At 35.8% G+C, this 20,645-nt stretch overlaps 1 protein-coding gene across 5 annotated transcripts in view; it reads right to left on the bottom strand.

Annotated features, from left to right (window-relative positions):
- Positions 1–20,645, bottom strand: part of ETV1 (ETS variant transcription factor 1) — a 96,336-nt gene that overhangs the window by 15,108 nt on the left and 60,583 nt on the right. For 3 of the 5 annotated variants that reach the window (XM_055314878.1, XM_055314877.1, XM_055314876.1), the window contains 3 exons: positions 5,473–5,541; positions 3,810–3,878; positions 124–293 (listed from right to left, as the gene is read on the bottom strand). In XM_055314878.1, coding sequence (XP_055170853.1) covers positions 124–293; positions 3,810–3,878; positions 5,473–5,541 — 308 coding nt within the window. The remainder of the gene's footprint in view (positions 1–123; positions 294–3,809; positions 3,879–5,472; positions 5,542–20,645) is intronic. The other 2 variants (XM_055314879.1, XM_055314880.1) reach the window with 2 other exon arrangements.

Consider the following 20,645-nt stretch of genomic DNA (forward strand, 5'->3'; position numbering starts at 1 on the left):
AAATCTTTAAAAAAAATAAATAAATAAAATAAAATAAAATTTAAAAAATATATTTTGGCACATTAATCAATATGTTTCTTTATATTATATCTGATTTTCCTAATGAAAATCTATTAGACCCACCTCTTCAGGCTCAATCAGTTTAAATTCCATGCCTCGCCCAGTCCACGCAATGAAATGAGAATTTGAAGGGTCATCCAGAAGAGCTACCAAAAACTGCCAGAGTTGAAGTGATCCCCGCCGCTGGTATGTGGGTCCTTCCCGATACATTCCTGGCTCCTGTTTGATGTCTCCTAAATTAAAAAATATAAAAATTTCTATTACTAGCACTATTATGACATTTACGTAAAATTTTCATTAGACCAATCATTAAAATGGTTAAATCACAACTACTTTATGGGTTTCTATGAAATAAAATGTTACCACTAAATAGGGTTTTAAAATCGTTAAAGGATTTCATGTAAACCAAGAATCTGTACAAACTTACAAACAACTATATATAACATATAAGGGTCAGAATAAATGCACACAGATGCAGAATAAATTCACATGTATAATTTACTCATTAAAATTTTGTGTAACTATCTGTTTGTTTTCACTTATTTATTTAAAAACCATACCATCTAATCACACTTCTTTTTGTTTTATTGTTAATGACATTATTCACTGCTCTAAGCAACACTGAAGAAAAAGTATTCAATTTTAAGCTCTGGGCACTTTATTCATACAAATTCTGCAAACTATAATTTGTAATATTTCACTGGCATGCACACGAAAAATGCAAATTTTAATGCAAATATTTCAAAGCAAATTTGTTTATTCATCCATTCATTCATTCTAAAAGATTTATTTATTTGTGAGAGAGAGAAAGAGAGCAAGCAGGGGTAGGGGCAGAGGGAGAGAGAGAGAGAACCTCAAAAAGACTCCAGGCTGAGCACAGAGCCCGATGTGGAACTCGATCACATGACCCTGAGATCACGACATAAGCCAAAATCAAGAGTTGGATGCTCAACCAACTGAGCCACCCAGGTGTTCCATCTCAAAGGAATTTTAATAGCATCTTAAACTCTGAGTTAAGTAATCTGTACTTTATATAAATTAGGAAAATCTCATAAGTAAATCAGGGCATATTGGATTATCATCACACCATCTTTTTCTCACACCTTCATACTGGTACTACTACTTTCTTAACTGGGAGCAAATAAAAATTCCTTCGTTTTTCTTTGTCTTCTTTGCACTTCAATCACATGAATTTAATTTGCTAATCTCTTTCTAAAAGTGCAATCTAAAAACACATATACAAGAGCTTTCTGTCAATCTATATTTTTAATCAAGAAATGTTGCTTTGTGTTACATTTATTTGTTATTTTTATAGAGTATAAAAAAACCTATTAAGTAGATTACAATAAGGGTGTTACTGTTCTAATTCTTCTGGTATAAATCTGGCCAGTTATCTTCCTCATACCAAACAAACAAAAATTCAGTCATAACTCCTGATTATTTACATCTGCCTCCAGCCAACCATCCCCAAAGTATGTGGAATCTGTCACACTGGGGACTGAATGTCTAGGGCCCTACAAACATATCATTATTAATGCGCGAACTTCTCTATGCCATGATAGAAACAATTCAGAAAATATATTCACAGTGTACGTGTGAATTATAAAACGGACCAGATCAGAAGCTTCTTAAAACTTTCCTTTGGTTGGGGCAGCCCCGGGGTCTCAGAGGTTTAGCGCCACCTGCAGCCCGGGGTGTGATCCTCGAGACCCGGGATCGAGTCCCACGTTAGGCTTCCTCCATGGAGCCTGCTTCTCCCTCTGCCTGTGTCTCTGCCTCTCTCTCTCTCTGAATAAATACATTTTAAAAGTCTTAAAAAAAAATATATATATATATATATATATATATATATATATATATATATATATATAAAAACCTTTCCTTTGGTTAACAGACAGAAATGTGCCTCTTAAAATAATTAGAAAAAGAAAACACAACACTTTAAAAACTAAAAACCACAACCAAAATAAAATTATTCGGCCGATCGCTGCTAGAAATCATTATGTCATTTTGGTCTAAGCCAAATAATACAGAAGTGTCTCTTCATATTGATTTCAATGACAGTTTTATTTATCTCAGTTTTTCCTTCTGAGACTTACAAATTTTTTCATGGGGGTAACTGAGCAATTATGCAGAGAGTGAAGCACTATCAAATCTTTTAATCTCTAGATTGCTTCTGCCTATAAATGTGACAGGCTATCCTAGCCTTTTCAATGAAAAAATAACCCTGTGCTTTTCTAATGTCTTGCTCTCTATTCCTTATAAAATTTAAGACTATCTTCTAAAAAAACATTTTCTTAGTACAAAATTGAAGAATATTTAGTAGTCAAAGGGAATAAATAATCAAGAGAGACAGCTCCCCTAAATATTAGTGTGACTTAGGCTTGTTAGATTATATCATAATCCAATTGGTAGTTTTGAGCTATTTTTTCTTCCTTAGATGCCCATTCTGGTCATCAAGAGTTTTTTAAATGTTAAGCTAAGAATGAAAAACAAAACAAAACAAAACAAAAAACTGATAAAGGTCATTCTAAAAAGTAAAGGCTTTATGCTTTGTCTTAAGAGAAAAGGCTGTATTTTAAGAATTGTGATGCTCTGCTAATGATGCTAAATAGCACATATCAAACTGAAGCTCGAAGCTTAAAAAACTAACATCTATTTAGAATAAGGCCAAAAAAGTGACTCCTAATGGAGCTTAACCCTGTGACCTTGAATGAATTTAGCCATTTAAAGGAAGACTAAGGAAACAGATCTTTCCCAAATTATCATTCTTTCTGAGAAGGACCAGAGTAGCAAAAGCCTTAGGAACAGAGTAGTCTTCAAGAAACTAATTAGAGATGGAGAAGCAATCTGAGCATGCACTTTGCTGTTCAAATAATGACAATTAAAAACTTCTGAGAGCTACCAAGTCATTACAGCCATGATCCCCAAAGTTTGTGCAATCAGCTAATCAGAGGGTCCCTGCTCATTTCCTGTTAAACAATCAAAGCAGGAAATATGGAGACCACTCTGAAGAACCACTAAATCAATTAACTGTTCACTTTTTACCCAAGCTTCCTCGTAGATGCTGACTTCTGCCACCTTTGTCAAGGAAAAAAATATTTTTTCCTAACTTGACACTCATTTCTAAAATCTGGGGCTGTTTCACTGCAAGAGACAGTGATAAAAAAAAGTAATGCTTTCCTAACTCCATTTTAAGCAATTACAAAGTAATTGCACATTAGTAATGAACATCTTCCCAGGGAAAGAAAAGGAAAAACAAAAAAGAAGGACTAACAATCACTAACTAAATGGGCAGCTATGTTGTTCCTGTGTTCCATAATGCATCTTTTCATGAACAATAAAAGGAAAGAAGCTGCATTAGTCATCTGTGCATCCACAGTAGCATGCTTTCTGTTCTGCTTTGTTAATTATGGGATCAGCTTTCAATAAATCTCAAGCAACAAGCTGCATGTGCTCTGCAGGGCAAAGGAAAGACCCCTCTTACTCTACACAAAGCTCAGCAAGAATGATACTCTCTGGTTGGATCTTTAAAAATGAGACCTCTCATGGGACAAAAGAAAAAGCTTCTGAATAGGGGAAGGAAGAGAGAATTTATAAAAGGCGAAGTTTAGCAAGAGTTAAATGCATCGTAATGATGTGCATAAAAATCGTCAGGGCGCGATGGCAACTGTTTTCAGGGGAGTCGAGGGTGATCTTTCCACTCCTTCTTAGAAAAATTCAAACTTGAAGCACAGTGAGAAACCTACCATCAAATTTCTCTGGGACAACACAGGTGTCATCATAAAACTGCCTGGGGCCCTTCTCAAACATACAGCCTGTGGGAGGAAAAGAGTATACATTTATTCATGATAGAAATGAAGCTCACAAGCAATTTAAAATATAGCCATTAGCACAAAACTTGGGGTAGAAAAGGACTCTGCCAGTTTTCAGCTCTGTGACCTTAGACACACTGTTTAGCCTCACTGTCTCTGTTCCCTCACCTATAGAATGGGAATAATGATAAATCACCTATCTCAAAGGGTTGTTGTGAGGAATAACTGGTTTAATATATGCAAGTTTAGAATAGTACCCAGCACACAGTGATACACGACAGATATTTATATTATTACCAACCCAAGCACAGAGCGGTTAACACTGGCAAACCTAGAAATTATAAAGTATCATCTCCTTTTTCATTTTCTTCCAAGTTTTGTTATTTATGAGATAGTAGGAAAATGAAGATGAGTTACTCATATTTACCTTGCACAATTACTTCCTGATAAACTGAAACACATTCTGTTTACCCCTTACTTCCCTGGAAAAATTTTTAGCCAGGTTAACCTCCTCATGTTTTCATCTTCAACAGACAAGTTAGTTTTAATTTTCTTTTTTTAGCTCTTTTTTCCTGTAATAAAACTAAGTCCATGGGAAAAAAAATGCAAAATAAATCAACAGCTTTTAGCAATCATTTTCTCCCCCATGTATTCATGACTGTGACCCTCACTGAATCATTGTCGTCCTTAATCACCAGTAAGAAATTTCATATACTTTAGCCACAGTTTTCTTTCTCAGATGTACTGGTCTCTACAGTGAGTGCATAATATTAACAACAGTAGTGACAATAATCGCACTGCATTTTTGCTAAATTTCTGATCCCAAATATTTTGGACTTACCAGCTTATTATATACTCTTCTTTAAAGACAAGCATTTACTTCTATCGATACCACTTATACAAAATAACCAGTATTAGACCTAACCTAAAAAGATGCATCTATGTCATCTTCCTGAGGACACAGACGTTTATGTCATGAACTATGCACGCATTTCCAGAAACTCCTTAATAGGGAATGTATCTAAAGAAGATTATTCATTACTTTGTAGGCTATCAAAGTCCGTTAGATCAAAGCTTTCCCACGTGATTACCATGAACACATCCACAACAAAAACTCCTTCTGTAGGTCTCTGATGTGAAATTCCATTCTAGCAATTACTTATATAAAAATGAAAAATCCAGGATATTTAAAAGCAAATATATTTAAAACTACTCTCTTATTTCAAAACACAGACTTGGGTCTGTAAAGCAAAACTGAAATTCCTCGAAGATACATTTCAGTAGAGAGTAGGAAGGTAGGCTAATCTATAAAGCACATGTTCTATTTTAAAAGGATGTGGTTGTTGGCAAAAAAAAAAAAAAAAAAAAAAAAAAAAACACAGAAATCCACTTTTCTGCTGTTTATACACACATGACTCATGTTAACCAAATTCAAGATAACATGAACTGAAACATCTTCCTTTTACTTTAAAAAGATAAAGTTTTTTAATAGTAGTTTAGGGAACATAAAATATGATGATTAATCAAATGACTGCATCTTTGGTACATCTGATTATTTTGACCATATTTACAAGGAATTTCAGTAATAAAAACTTAACTTCTGTTCTGCTGGGATGAGCCAGGAAGCCTTCTTGCCTCATATAAATGGAGTGGCAGCTAGGCACTTCTGAAAGAAGAAACATCAGTGAAAGAGCAGTTTGGAGCTGAAAATGTTATCAATAGACAGAGCGCAGTGGGAAAATAAAAGAAACTGACATGAGTCTCCATGAAGGGAACTTGTCAACACTCAGTTAACATTTCAGGCAGGGCCCACACAAGAAATGGAAAGCTGAGGGGCACCTGGGTGGCTCAGTCTGTTAAGCATCCAACTTGATTTGGGCTAAGGTCATGATCTCAGGGTTGTGGGATCGAGCCCCATGTGGGACTCCATGCTCAGCAGGGAGTCTGCCTGAGATTCCCTCTCCTCTCCTCTGCCCCTCCCCCCTCACATACTTGCACACATGCTCTCTCTCTCTCAAATAAGTAAGTAAATCTTTTCTAAAGATTGGAAAAATGAGAAGCATATCATGGCAAACACTGGTTCTCTCCAACAGGCATGTAAATTCAAAGTTTTACCCACATTTACTGAAGGGTGGCTCTCCTGTAACTACTCTAGCCTTTAAAGGTGACTGCTATTTTTCACCCCCAGATAAAAGTATGACTGCTGTTTTATTTTGTTAGGCACACAGATCACATTCATAACGAATGAGGCTATAAAACAGAAACCCAACAATTTCATAGCAAACACCATTATTACAGCAGGAATGAGGCCTTGCCTACCTGACCAAGTTAACTCATCACTGAGAAAATAAACTTGGTTAATGGTTAAACTAGAGTCATAGTGACGGCTGTGTATTTAACATGTTTAGTAGCTTACATAGAGGGAAAAGGAAAGAAATATGGATGAGGAGGCAAAAGATTAAAATTCAAGTCCTTAATTTACTAATAAAGCTACATGACTTTAGATAAGTCATTCTGTATCTAAGATTATATAAAATAAAGGGTGGGATCAGGGTTATCTAAAATCCATTACAGGCTCCAGTTCTTTGATTCTGAAAATAAAATGTCATTCACAGGAACAGAGGTTGATTTCTGGTGAAACCAATGCAATTCAGCTTTAGGCAGGACCCTCCACTTACAGGAATCCCTTCTGATGTCCTACACCTCATTTTGTATATGCTATTTTTCTTTCAGAAGGTTCCCCAAATTTTATGTTTTAGTTCCCACAAACCTGTATATTACATATATAACAGATCCTATAGGAATTTATAAATATATATGACTAAATAAATTCTATCCTCTTCATGTACACTCAAGATTTTGAAACTTTTAACACATACAAAACTTGTAAGATATATATGACAAATGTCCTATTTAATATAAACGTATGTCCTCCATTCTGCCATTTGTAGTAAGCACATAATTTCTGAACAAGTAATAAAGAATATTTATATGACGTGGGGTCTAAAGCCCCTTATCTCTTCTTAACTATCCAAACATAGATTTTCATGTTATAACAGATAATTAGTATTATTTCTTTGACCTAGAGGTCATTCTTTCTTGGTATGGAGTGTTCCATTTTTAAAGTCTACCTGATTTTTTCAAAATTTGCCTGGTGACTAATATCAATCAAAATATGAGATAATGTTTTCACAGAAAAAAAGTTTACGTGGTTTGAGTCAAAAATATCTATTTTTTTTAATTTTTATTTTTATTTATGATAGTCACACAGAGATTGAGAGAGAGAGGCAGAGACACAGGCAGAGGGAGAAGCAGGCTCCTTGCAGGGAGCCCGAGGTGGGACTCGATCCCGGGTCTCCAGGATCGCGCCCTGGGCCAAAGGCAGGCGCTAAACCACTGCGTCACCCAGGGATCCCCTGAGTCAAAAATATCTTAATTGTAATTCCTAATAGAAATAACACTTAAAAATATGTAGAAATCAATAGCTTATGAGTTGAAAACAATATCAAACTCATTATCAAACATTTTAGAACACCATACCTTTTTTATATAACATATTATCTAGTATGTAATTCTGACCCCACAAAAGACAGAGTTAATCTTGTTTCCTGATATCAGGAAACTTAAAATGGGGTTGCAGAGTAGTTGAACTTCTGTTACCAAATTTAGCAATCCACTTTATCCATACTTTTTAACCAGGGGTACTTCAAATTAATTTTTAACGTTATGTTGATTTATTGCTAGGCAAGGACCCTCAAAGCAGCTGGGCCTAGAAGGGACAGTGTTAATGACTCTGCCATCAGCTCAGCAGCTGTTTAGAGGTAAGAATTTTGTTGTACCAATGTTGACACCCTGCCACAAAATACTTTTACTGACTGCAGCCCAGCTGGAGTATGGCTGTAAAAACAGCTGGCTGGCTCTGGAGGCAGCTAGAGGAAAACATATAGATTAAACTCTATTATATATAAGTGTGACTAAATGTAGTCTTTCCTCCCCAGAGAGGGAGAGAAAGAGGAGGAGAGGAAATGCAAGCTTTTGTAAGAAACCCACTATTCAAAGTCAAAGAATATCTTATAAAAGTACTCTAAACATAATACAAAATAAGCATAATCTTGGACATTTGGTATCAAAGACAGAATTTGATGATCATTTCACTAATCCTCATGTATCTATTGACCTTACTGATTTGTTATTTATTTTACTAATTCTGTAATATTTTTCATAAATTCCATTATCGATATGACATTTAAAGAATACGAATTTAAAATTCATAATAAATTAATGATTTACAATAAGGCTAAAGCCAGAACCTCCATTATGGTTCCAGAGGCCAAACTTTGATCTAAGTTCTAAGAAAAGCCATGAAGGAAGGGCAACTTAAGAAAAAAATTATATATATATTTATATATATATATATATATATATAATATATATATATATATATATAATTTTGTTTTTGCCATCCTTAATACTACGTATTGCACTCCAGAGTAAATAAAATTAACATCTAGCTCTTGAAATTGAAACACGTGGCTAGCATTGCTTAAATCCAGTCTAACCTCAAAATCGGTATCCTTTATACAGTCCAGAGAAGCCTGAAAAAATATGGCTAAGAGGAGTTTATTCCCCTAAAGTAACTAAAGTCATGTTATCCTAAAGTGGTATCAGTTAATTTATGACTATCAGAGTGGGTCAGACTCTAATCAAATTGTAGAAACATTTCCAAAGTGATTATTCAATCAAATGACTAACATGGTTAATTAGGAGCCATAAACATTGCTCTGAAGTTCATCAAAGTAATGACTTGCCCAGAAAAATTACTGCTAATTAAATTGCCTGCTGCTTTCATTTCTACCTTATCTAATAAAAAATCCAACCAATGAAGTTTGGCATTACATTTTAACTTTTGCTAAATGCTCAACTAAGATCCAAACTAGCTAAGTGGTGACTTCAAAGGCAAATGTTTTGTAGCAGGGAATGGAGGCACTGCATACATATGCATTTGTGTTTTTTTCATGGAATAAGCTCACAAAATCAGCAACGTTAATAAACTGCAGTTTAACTTATGCATAAATGTTACTATGACAGCATATTTATACTGTTCTATTATGTCCGCAGCTTGTAATTTTAGGATTGTGAGCACAGCACTGTGATTACAAATGTGCACCTTGTCTTCTAACACACCTGGTTTTGAACCACAGTTCAGGTATTTCCTGGGAGTATGATGCTTTGTTAGTTATTTAACATCTCCAACTCTCAACTTCTATATCTATAAAATGGGAATAATAAGGATTTCCTTCAAAGGGTTGTGGAGAGGGACCATAAGGGCAACATTTAACTCAATGCAAACGGTGAGGATTCAAGATATGGTGCTTCTCATTAATAACAGAAACTATTTTTAAGTGACCCTCACGGGACACCTGGGTGGCTCAGCGGTTGAGCCTCTGCCTTCCGCTCAGGGCATGATCCCAGGATCTGGGATCAAGTCCTACATCGGGCTCCCTGCGAGGAGCCTGCTTCTCTCTCTGCCTATGTCTCTACCTCTCTCTGTGTGTATCTGTCATGAATAAATAAATAAATCTTAAAAAAAAAAAAAAGTGGCCCTCACAAGTGAGTGAACCACAGGACTTAAAAATAATTACATATTTAAACTATTTTTATATTGTAATTTGCTGTTCTTAAAACAATAATCTACTGAGAAAGCTGATTTGTTGCTTATTAGTGTACTTAGTGATATTCTTCACAAATCTATTAATCTATGATATTTAAAATATATTGTTTTAAAATTCATTATAAATTTATGATTTACTAGGTTTAAGTGAGAATCTCTATTACATTTTCAAACTATTTGGAGGTATCTCTTTTGAATTTCTATTTACAATGTCATACCTTGATATTTACTGCTAAATGACTTTTGTTTACAAAGTTTTAAATTCAGGGGTGCCTGAGGCTCAGTGGATAGCATCTGACTTTGGTTCAGGTCATGATCTCAGGGTCATGGAACGGAGCCTGGGATGGAGCCCCCTGCAGCCCCAATTGCACCGTGTGCTTGGTGGGGAATCTGCTCGCTCCTCTCCCTTTACCCCTCCCTCCCACTCGCGTTCTATCTCTCTCAAATAAAAAAATAAATATAAAAAGTTTAAAAGTCAGTCTATAAATTGCATTATGAAAATTTAAGACAAATGATTTTGTATCTTTTTGAAACTTAGGTAGGGATCAAAAAAGTACTACGTGACACTTAGCATGGGCCTAGTCAGCTTGCAGAAACTAAACTGCCTATAATTTGTCACACATGAATTCAGGGGATGCTTAGCCAATTCAATATGCTACAAAAATTTAAAGCAGTAAAGCACCGTTCTCATTGTAATGCACCCATGAATATAGGGGCAGTTAAAAAGAAGAGTAAATAAACACCCCAAACTATCTGATTTGATTAGTTTGCACCTTTAGAAGCAGGGTTAAAATTGCCTTTCAATTTGCAGGTATGAAACTAAAAAGTTGACTTTTCTGTCTCGAATTTTAAAGCCATAATGGGAAATACAGGGCTGACTTGGGGGACTTCACCAAAGGTTTGACCACAAAGCGGAGTTTTGAATTTGCACACCTTCTATAGCCATACACTGCTCTGATTTGCAGATTCATATACTGCCTAGAGGTACAGAAGGAACGATCACCTTCAGGGCATGGTTTGCCTAAATCTTCTAGGAGCTGTATTAGGCCAGATCAGAGACAAAATATTTGCCACGACCATCTGAACCATCCCTACAGTTGGCTGGAATTATTATCAAGTAGTGTGCAAACCTAGAAATATTTGATATTGTAAACTTTGAACAAGGAGGAAAAATGCCTCTCACTGGATGCTTTTGGTTAAATTGCTGTAGCAATAATCAGTGTGATAATATAATAATGCATTCAAGTCTCTGAGAGTAAATGAGAAATCCCTATAAAACAGGAATAAGTTCAATGTTGTATTTTAATGTGATTTTACTTTCATATGAATACACAATGGAAAAAGATCAATTTTCTGTACTCTTGAGGAGGTGTGATATGACAAAATCAAGTCTACCTAAACTTTTGTGTAATACACTAATGATGGTGGAAAACTTGGCACATTAAATGTCCAGGGGAAAATATGTTTGTGGACATACATCTGAAATTATGAGATATTTAGTGAAAAATATGTGTGGCTATGTATTAATTCAGTGCATACAGAAGAGTTCAAACAAGTTTTTCAAAAACATGTATCTATTATCTTAAGAAATACTGAATTGTACCATGAACTAATGACACTATTTGCATTCAAGAAAGATGAACATTGTGACATATCTTGCCAAAGTTTTAGCCATCTTAAATTTCATGTTTTACAGTTTTGTTTGTTTCTTCCCATTTCCTGGCACAGAGTTTAAAATCCAAAGCTAAATTAATTAATTAATTAATTAATTAAAATAAAATCCAAAGCTTTTCTAGAGTGCATAAATAACATAAGTTTTATGAAGATGTATTTAAATGCAAATACATTCACATATACGGTAGTGTAGCATCCTTTTACTATGCATTTCCACTTGCCCCATGAATAGATTTCACGTAGTTAATTGAGAAAATTATATTTTGTAGAGTTTTCTGAAAAGGATACTAAGGGGAAGGAATTATGCTTACAACCATATGCTCTGTCCATGATAGAACAAATCTAAAAGCAATAAACTCTAAAAGTAAGGCCCAGGCTGAATATGGCTGAATTTGCTTGAGAAAGAAGGCAAGTGGGATGACACAAAGATGAAGTTTTGTTAAGACTTGTTTGCCTTCAGTCACAAAAGCTCTACATGGATGTAATAACATCTTAGTCACTGGACCTTATTAAAAAAAGGCAAAAAAGTTGGAGTTGGCTAAAATCTTAAGAAGAGAATGATGAATTTACTATGACCTCATTCACACTTAGATGGAACCTTTTTCATTAGGATTTTTAGTCAACTGTGAATATAAATAATGTAAAATCTGCAGAGATATTTTCTTCCACCGCAGCTCAGAGATCTATTGTTGATACATTATGAAGACAGAAAGATTACCATGTTAGTCTTTATATGCCTAGTGTACTGTTTGCAAAAAAAAAAAAAAAAAGTAATGCTGTTATCTGCATTCAGGTACACATAAAGGCTACTTAACATGAACTAAACAGTATAGAAGAGTATAGCTATGAGACCACAAACTTCTCTTGTAAGCATGTGGGTTTTGAGGGGGGACCGTATCCTCCACAAGTAATGGCCAGATTCAGGTTTCGCTCATATGATCTAGTAAGCTGACAATTTTACAAGTTTTAGAAGCCTTTTACAAGTAAAATTGAAGTGATAGGAAATATAAGAACAATTGTAACTGTTTATTAGGTATTATTGTACTCTGACAGTTCACCTAAGTTTATAAGAAAATATTGCCATTAGCTCTTAAAACAGGGCTACAAAAGAATTCTGAAGAAGGGAAGGTTGTAATGTTGAGTTTCAATACTGAATTGTTCCGCTTTGGAATCTATGTGATGTGAAGCAAACGCATCACGAATTGCTTTGTCCTCTCCCTTTCATCTCTCCTTGGATCACTGTAATATTCAGATATCTATTTTACCTGTTCTGAGTATGAATAATACTAGTATGGAGTTCTGTGTGATGGCTTCACCCTGTTGCAGACACTGTAATAGTACAGTATCCTGTTGATCTTGCACAATAAGATTGTCTTCCCAGAAGAATCTCTCTCTCACTTTGTCTTATCCACTAGCCCCCAAGAGGGTATTGGTAAATGTTAGAAATAATAATGGCATCTTATTCAAGGACTGGCAGTCTTTCAGGAAATCTCTAGAAGTAGTCAAGATAAAATAACATCTACGGAAATCCCATACTATTACCTGGATCCCTGCTACTATACATCTTAGTAACTTTACAAACATAACCATATCCAGTCCTTACAAAAACAGAAAGGCATAGGAATCATCTGCCCCTTTTTTATAAATGAGGAAACAGAGGACAAAAGGTGCAACAAAACATGCTTAGTATGACAAAGAGAGTAAACAGTCATCAGGCCCAGAATTCAGTATAATATTTCCAGTGTCATACAAAGTGGGTGGTTTTGGTTTTTTTTTTTAATGCTAAGAATAACAAAAACATGTGGATGAAGCAGTACATGGTGGAGGCTCACATTGAAATGAAGGGTCACCAGAATGAAGTACTCAAACCTACTTCTCCAAATTCAAGAAAATGGTAAATAAATCACAATGGCACATGCTTGCCATTCTCTTGGTTTTGTTTTGGTTGATTTTCACATCTATCTTTGAATACCACTCTTTGTAAAATTTTCCAGACTTTATTCAAAACAATTAACTAAAAATCCTAACACACGATCAAAACAATTATCATCTATTTAATGTGACAAAAATTTCTTGAGAATGTTTCAATTAAATGATCTATGTGTTAGATAAAAATATTTTATGGAAATAAAGTCTTCCTTTTCCTCTAAACTATTAAATAGTTAACTCACTTAAGTATACAAATCCTTTAAATGAAAAAAAAATTCTGTAATGTTTTATACCTAAAAATGCATATTCAAATACTTTTAAAAAATAAATAACACTTATCTTACCTCTCTCGTTCTCATTCATATGAACACACACATGCATGCATGCTCACACACACACACACGCACAGATCCAAATATGCATCCATAAACTGTTTCATTTAATTTCAGATCTTATACATATAAAAACAGTTGTCTGTTCATTTCATCTACTTGCAATAAGCAGTTCTAGGCCTAACCATCCTAATGGTCTTCTTTAAAAAGAAACTAAAAATCTTACACCACAGAAGTACTCTCCCCTCCCCCTTTAAATTTCCTTTTTGACGCTAGTATAACTCACAAGCAGATTATCTCTCCCTTCCCCCTTTCCTGCCTGTAAAATCCAAGTTAGACAAACACTGTGTGGCTGAAATGACATATTTGAATGGAATTCAGACCCACCAGTTCCTGTTTATGTTTCTGATTTGAGAATGTTGTCTTCTCATTCACTATACATTAGGAACACTGCAAGGCCATAAATAGTGTTGGGTTACATGCAGGCAGGACCAATGAGCATTAATCATTACTTCCAGTCAACTGGCAAAAGCAGCAGCTGACGGAACACTACACCCTTCAGCTCCGTGTAAATGGACATTCCAGAGAGTAAGAGTGTGTGTGTGTGTGTGTGTGTGTGTGTGTGTTTCCTTTCAGTCTCCATTTTATGAATGAAACTCCAGGCTCTATAGAGTCCATTCATGTAAGACAAATGCTTACAGGGCTCTGCCCCCAGGGATCAATCAGTCATGGGTAAAACTGATATGATTGGTTTAAGACAGGCTTCAGCCTTCCATTACTGACTTAAAATGCAGTCCCTGTCCATTTGACCTGTGTTAATGCATAAAGAGTAAATCCAGACCATAGTCTCAATTCTCAAATCAAATCACTAGCCAGTGCCACTTACTGTAACTGTAGATTTAGAGCATATTTAAGTATTTCTTAGAAAAAGCGAGAGTGGACCTGAGTACTGTTTTGGGAGATTTGCTATTTTAACTCAGAAAACTGAGGAAAACCCATATGTGGCATGCTGGACAATAAAAAGTAAAGTCAAGTTGTGAGGCCAATCCCTGACCTTTGTAATAACAAAATCAATTAGGAAGGCATCACTGTCACTTTTCACAATTGAAACACCTAAAAATCTGAGATTAAATGATCTGCTCGTCCACAAATCACTGGCTGAGTAAAAGAAAATTATCTTTGGATGTTAGAGAAACAGAATGTTAACATTTTCTGAAGGATCAATAGCTCATTCCTTTAAATTCCCAAGTGATTCTCCAGTTGAATTTCTTGAAGCAATAGTTTTAAAGTTAGGATGGGGAGAAAAAAAAAAAAAAAGGAGCTGCCATGTTTCAGGAGAAAATGTAGCCATAAGCAAATGATGCTTGCTAATGGAATAGGGCCAAGCGTTGGCCTCTGGGAGTGTTGAGTATCAGGTACAAAAAGCCAAAGTTCATGAAACCGTAACCATCACTGCACTGGAAATTACTAAAGATGGTAATGCTTGAAAATATCTAGAGTTTTTAGAAGGAAAAAAGCTATTCATGAGCAATTATGGGAATGATTTGTGATGAGTTAGTCATATACCAAACACTGTTATACACAAAATAGGTTTTATCAGCCATCTGTAACTTGGACATTGACTCAAGAGGGTAGAGACCACTTCTCTCTTCCACTGACTTGAAGCCATCTCGGAAAACAGTTGTAGTCAACAATCTCTGTATATATCTTTAAACAATTTCTCACAAAATCTTTGCCATGCCTATTTAAGAAGGAATGAGGAGAAATGAAAAAGATGCCTCGTCTTTGGCTTTAAAACTGTGAAGGACTGTCTACTGTGGCCTAATGACTATTTAATACATATCTTTCAATTTCTAATATCTGATTAATAAAAGAGCAGAGAATATGTAAAGTTACCAAGATATTTTGGGATTCAAAATTGAAACACCTGGCAACATCAGGCAGGGAGATAATAAAGAATTCTATCATCTCCCAGCTGAGAAAACAGGGAGCAGAGGCAAGACCACTGAAGAGTGAACATATACTGAATTATTAATTTCTAAATAACACTCTTTATTCAAGGCTTTAAATTTTTTTCTTCTATTTAATGTAGTCAAAAGACATGTAAATAAATGATGAAATTAAGCTGAATATTTTCAAAGGTAATATTTCATATTTAGAAATTTTAAAAGTATAATTATTGGCCATAGAACCTTCCATTTTGGAGATGAGGAAGCCTGCTGGTTTATGGCAAGCCCGGATGTTTAAAATAAGTATCAGGAGCCCTTACTCCCTCTGTTCCATCTGACTTTAATTAGCATTTTTCGACAGTTTCCTTTTGTAATCACTGCATTCCTTGTGTTTCTGGAACAATATGTTTGGTTGTTTACTTATGTGTAACTCAATTGTTCAGAAAAAAATGTATAAAAATTTATTAGAAAATAATGCATGAGGTCAGTATCTCTAAAATGTATGTCTCCACTTGTAAATAAATAATAAAACATCCTTTTAAAAAATAATAAGCACTGATGACAACACTTCGGAGATCCTACTCTCAGAGGAGGAGTAGTAGTAGTAGTAGTAGTAGTAGTAGTAGTAGTAACAATCATTCTAGTAATAATTTAGAGATAAACTACTAGGGAACCGTGGTCTTCTGAGTTTTGTTCTTTTGTTTTCACTTTTTTGAAATTTTGTATAAGTTGAATCAATTGACTGAGGCCCTAAAGAATTTTCTCTGAACTCATAAAGCAATATTTACTTATATTTCCATGTGGTTGGAGAAAATAATCATGTTCACCTTGCTCAGTTATCCACTTATTTCAACCTGTATCTTTAAAAAAAAAAAAAGATTTTATTCATTTATTCATGAGAGACAGAGAGAGAGGCAGAGACACAGGCATCCCACAAGGAGCCGGATGCAGGACTCCATCCTGGAACCCAAGAATCACGCTCTGAGCTGAAAGCAGACGCTCAAGCACTGAGCCCTGTAACTCAGGTGGCTCTCAACCTGTAACTTTCACTTTAAAACCTTATAAACTTTGCAAAGGGAATCCCAAACAAGCCTCTCTAGAAGCAGCATAAGGAATTACTTGACTACTCTTCCTATGATTGACTAAGGTGAGTAGCCAGCCACCAACACAGAATAACAATGACAATCGAAAAATCTTCCTCCATTGCCATTTGAGAAACCTGAAAGTATTTATATTTAATTCTCTTGTCTAAAGTGCCAGCTTGGGCCCATATGAGTCCCAGATATATCTGTCAGCTCTGACAGCTGAAAGTTGAACGTATTCTTAGTTTTCACATACTTAACATGAAGTAAATATGTTTTCAGTACTTATTTCATCATTTCTATGCCTATATAATGTTTCTACATGCTAAAGACAGAAAATCTTTCTCTAAATTTAAAGGTTTGTCTATTGGCCTTTGTCAAAGTCCTAAGGTGACAAAGAAGGATATAGGGAAACTTGGGAAGGCTGCTTGGGTAAAGAATGGGTTTAAAAACAGAGGATGGAAAAGTCCTGCCTTATTTTTCCAAATGTAAGCTTTCCTTATATCTGTTTTATATAATGTGGTCCCTTATAAGCTTTCTGGTGAAATGTGGATTCAGCTGATCAAAGTTTGAAAAGACTGGTCTAGTTAAATTTTAAGCCTTTGAGAGCAATCAAAAAAAGGTTTTTTTAAAGATTTTATTTTTAAGTAATCTCTGTACCCAACATGGGGCTGGAACCTGCAACCTCATGATCAAGATCCCATGCTCTTTTGACTGAGCCAGCCAGGATAGCCCTGAGCTATGAAAAATTTCAACAAAGTGGGCAGCCCTGGTGGCTTAGCGGTTTCGCACCGCCTTTGGCCCAGGGCGTGATCCTGGAGACCCAGGATCGAGTCCCACGTTGGGCTCCCTGCATGGAACCTGCTTCTCCCTCTGCCTGTGTCTTTGCCTCTCTCTCTCTCTCTCTCTTCCTCTGTGTCTCTCATGAATAAATAAATAAAAATTTTTAAAAAATTCAACAAAGTATGAGTGATACCCAATAAATAGGCCTATATAAGTCTAAGTTCATATATAATCCAAGCATTTTAGAGCTGGATGAGCTGTTAATTAGATGACTTTTCCTTCCAATTATTACTAAGCTTTTTCCAGAAGGCCTACTATGAAAAGTCACTTCCTTGACAACCTCAACTCTTGACAATACTTATATTTTTTTAAACAGGAAACAATGTATTTTAATCTCCTAAATGTCATTGGAGGCCCCATGTTTTCCTACCTTACAACAGTGAGCACTTAATAATTAGATATGAATTTCAGGATCAGCTAATGTAAAAAGTACACCCCCCAAATTAGGAAAAGCACACCTTTGGTCTCAATGCAGATGCTTTCATTGCTCTGGATCAGGAAGAGCTTTTAAAAACCATGTAGAAACTTGGTCTGGGGGAATCCCTGGTGGCTCAGCAGTTTAGTGCCTGCCTTCAGCCCAGGTAGTGATCCTGGAGTCCGGGGATCGAGTCCCACATCGGGCTCCCTGCATGGAGCCTGCTTCTATCTCTGTCTCTGCCTCTCTCTGTGTGTGTCTCTCATGAATAAATAAAAAAAATATTTTTTTTAAAAAAAAGAAACTTGGTCTGAAAATTAGAGCATAGGATCAATAATATATGTAAAAAATGGTGGATTAAAGTACCTTATTTTCTATAACTGTGTAGAAAAACGGTGGTGAACAGTGTACTAAACTAAGACTAAGAAAATGTTGTTTCTAGTTCTGACTGTTTCATGAAATCCCTGTGTCCCTGGAGGTAAGTCAACAGGAGTGAACCTCAGGCATTTTATCTGAACAACTGAGGCATGGGGAAGGAATGTTAACTAAGTGACCTCCAAGAGCTTTTAGGAGTTTAAAAATTTCTAATTCTCTGAAACAACTATTTGTGCCAATTTCCTAATTTAAAATACTGTTAACAACCTTTACCACCACATACATGTTACATGCCTCCAAACTGAAGGAAGGCCTCATCAGTACCTGCAGATTGGCCCTAAAAAACACCATTAAAAAATATAAAGCACTTTCTTCGGGAGACACATGATGTCCACTTCCTCTACTACCCGCTCCTTCTAATTCCTCCTCTCCTGAAGGTCAAGACTTAACTCCCATTTTTTGATGGGACACCTTTCTTTATGTCCTTAAAAAGTTCTCCTGTTCCCCTCTCCACCTTGTAGATTAAACAGCTCCCCCACATGGCTGGGAGGCATCTTTTAAACTAATTAGAGTAATAGAATAGGCCCTATTCTACATAGAATAGGACTAAAAAAAATCTTATTAATGTGATCGCCCTCCAATCAACTCCTAGGTTGAGATTTTTAGTGCACCCCAAAATGCAAAGGAACAAAGCACCAATCGTGGATTGCAAACACCGTGCAGAAATGAACCAGAAACCCACTGAGTAGCATATTAATTATGTTCCCACCTTTAAGGCAGTCCTGGACACAAACTAATAGCAAGCCAGCTGGGTTTGCAACATGTGGGACTCTAATATCCTTTATTTAGCACTTGTTTTCACTTAAAGGACTGATGTAATTAATTTGGACACTTCTTCAACCTCAACTAGGTTGATATTTTAAACTATAGTCCTTATTCTATCTGATTAGAAAAGCAATAGCTAAACTCTACCAAGTACTGTTAAAATGCAAAGCACTTTATAGACATAATAAAATTGCTTAGACTATCACCACCCATATTGAGCCACAGTATATCCATACTGGGTCTTATTTTGCATGAGTCCTACCTTATATGTGTCATATTCTTTTTTACTCAGGTCTCATTTCATTAATTTTTTTTAAAAGATTTTATTTTTAAGTAAACTTCATATCCAACATGGTGCTTGAATTCACAACCCTGAGATGAAGAGTCACAGGCTCTACCAACTGAGCCAGCCAGGTGCCCCTCATTCAATATTTTTTAAAAACCTGACTTCAAATGGCTGCATAATATTTCTCTTACGGAGAGCTATAACTTATTCTACCATTCAATACTATATATTTATAATACTTCTCTCTCACTCCAACACTCATTGTGCCCTCCACTGCTTAACATAATTTCCAGAGGAAAATGGCCTGATCACAGTGTATGAGTGTATGAATATCATGTGCTGATACTTTCTTGAGTCAAACTTTAGTTTCATGTGCTCATCACTCCCTTAAAAATACTACCCTGTAAACTATCAAAAAAAAAAAAAAAAGGAAAGGAAAGGAAAGGAAAGGAAAGGAAAGGAAAGGAAAGGAAAGGAAAGGAAGAAAAAAGGAGAAGAGGAGAGGAGAGGAGAGGAGAGGAGAGGAGAGGAGAGGAGAGGAGAGGAGAGGAGAGGAGAGGAGAGGAGAAGAGAGAGAAGAGAAGAGAAGAGAAGAGAAGAGAAGAGAAGAGAAGAGAAGAGAAGAGAAGAGAAGAGAAGAGAAGAGAAGAGAGAAGAGAGAAAAGACAACCACCAACCAATCAACTAACACAAACAACTCCACAATGAAATATGTTGCTCTGGATGTGGGTGCCTGGGTGGCTCAGCTGGTTTAAGTAGCTGGCTGCCTTCGGCTCAGGTCATGATCCTGGAGTCTGGAACTGAGCCCCACATCAAGCTCCCTGCTCAGTGGGGAGTCTGCTTCTCCCTCTCCCTCTGCCTGCTGCTGGTGTTCTCTCTCTCTCTCTCTCTCTCTCTCTCAAATAAATCAATTAAATCTTTAAAAAAATATGTTGTTTTGAATATATAAAGCACTTGCCTCATTGGGCATTGTGAATCTGCAAAAACTCATACGCAAACATGAAAAAGGGAAAATAACTATGATTCTATGAAAATGGGCCATTGCATAAGGCACTCGCACTGACTCAACCCTTTTAATGTAATCACCTGGCCATTAGGGCAAGAAAGAGAAAATCACGTTGGATTCAGGTGAAACTAACTAACTAACAAAAAACCTTTGCATTGCTTTGTGCAGTACTATTAGGCTAGAGAAGAGGAGAAAGAAAACAATAATAACAGATGTAATTGTTTAGAACTTAATATCCTAATAGAATCATGATCACACTGTACTGGGTCACCCTAAGTATCATTATTTTTTAAGTCTTCTTAGTGTCTTCTGATCCAGGTTTTCTTCTCTTTTCCTGAAGAAAAATTTCTACTCTACTAACATAATATTTTGCATTTTTTAGC

The sequence above is a fragment of the Nyctereutes procyonoides genome, unplaced genomic scaffold, assembly GCF_905146905.1.
Source record: "Nyctereutes procyonoides isolate TBG_1078 unplaced genomic scaffold, NYPRO_anot_genome, whole genome shotgun sequence".
In the NCBI taxonomy this organism is placed as follows: domain Eukaryota; kingdom Metazoa; phylum Chordata; class Mammalia; order Carnivora; family Canidae; genus Nyctereutes; species Nyctereutes procyonoides.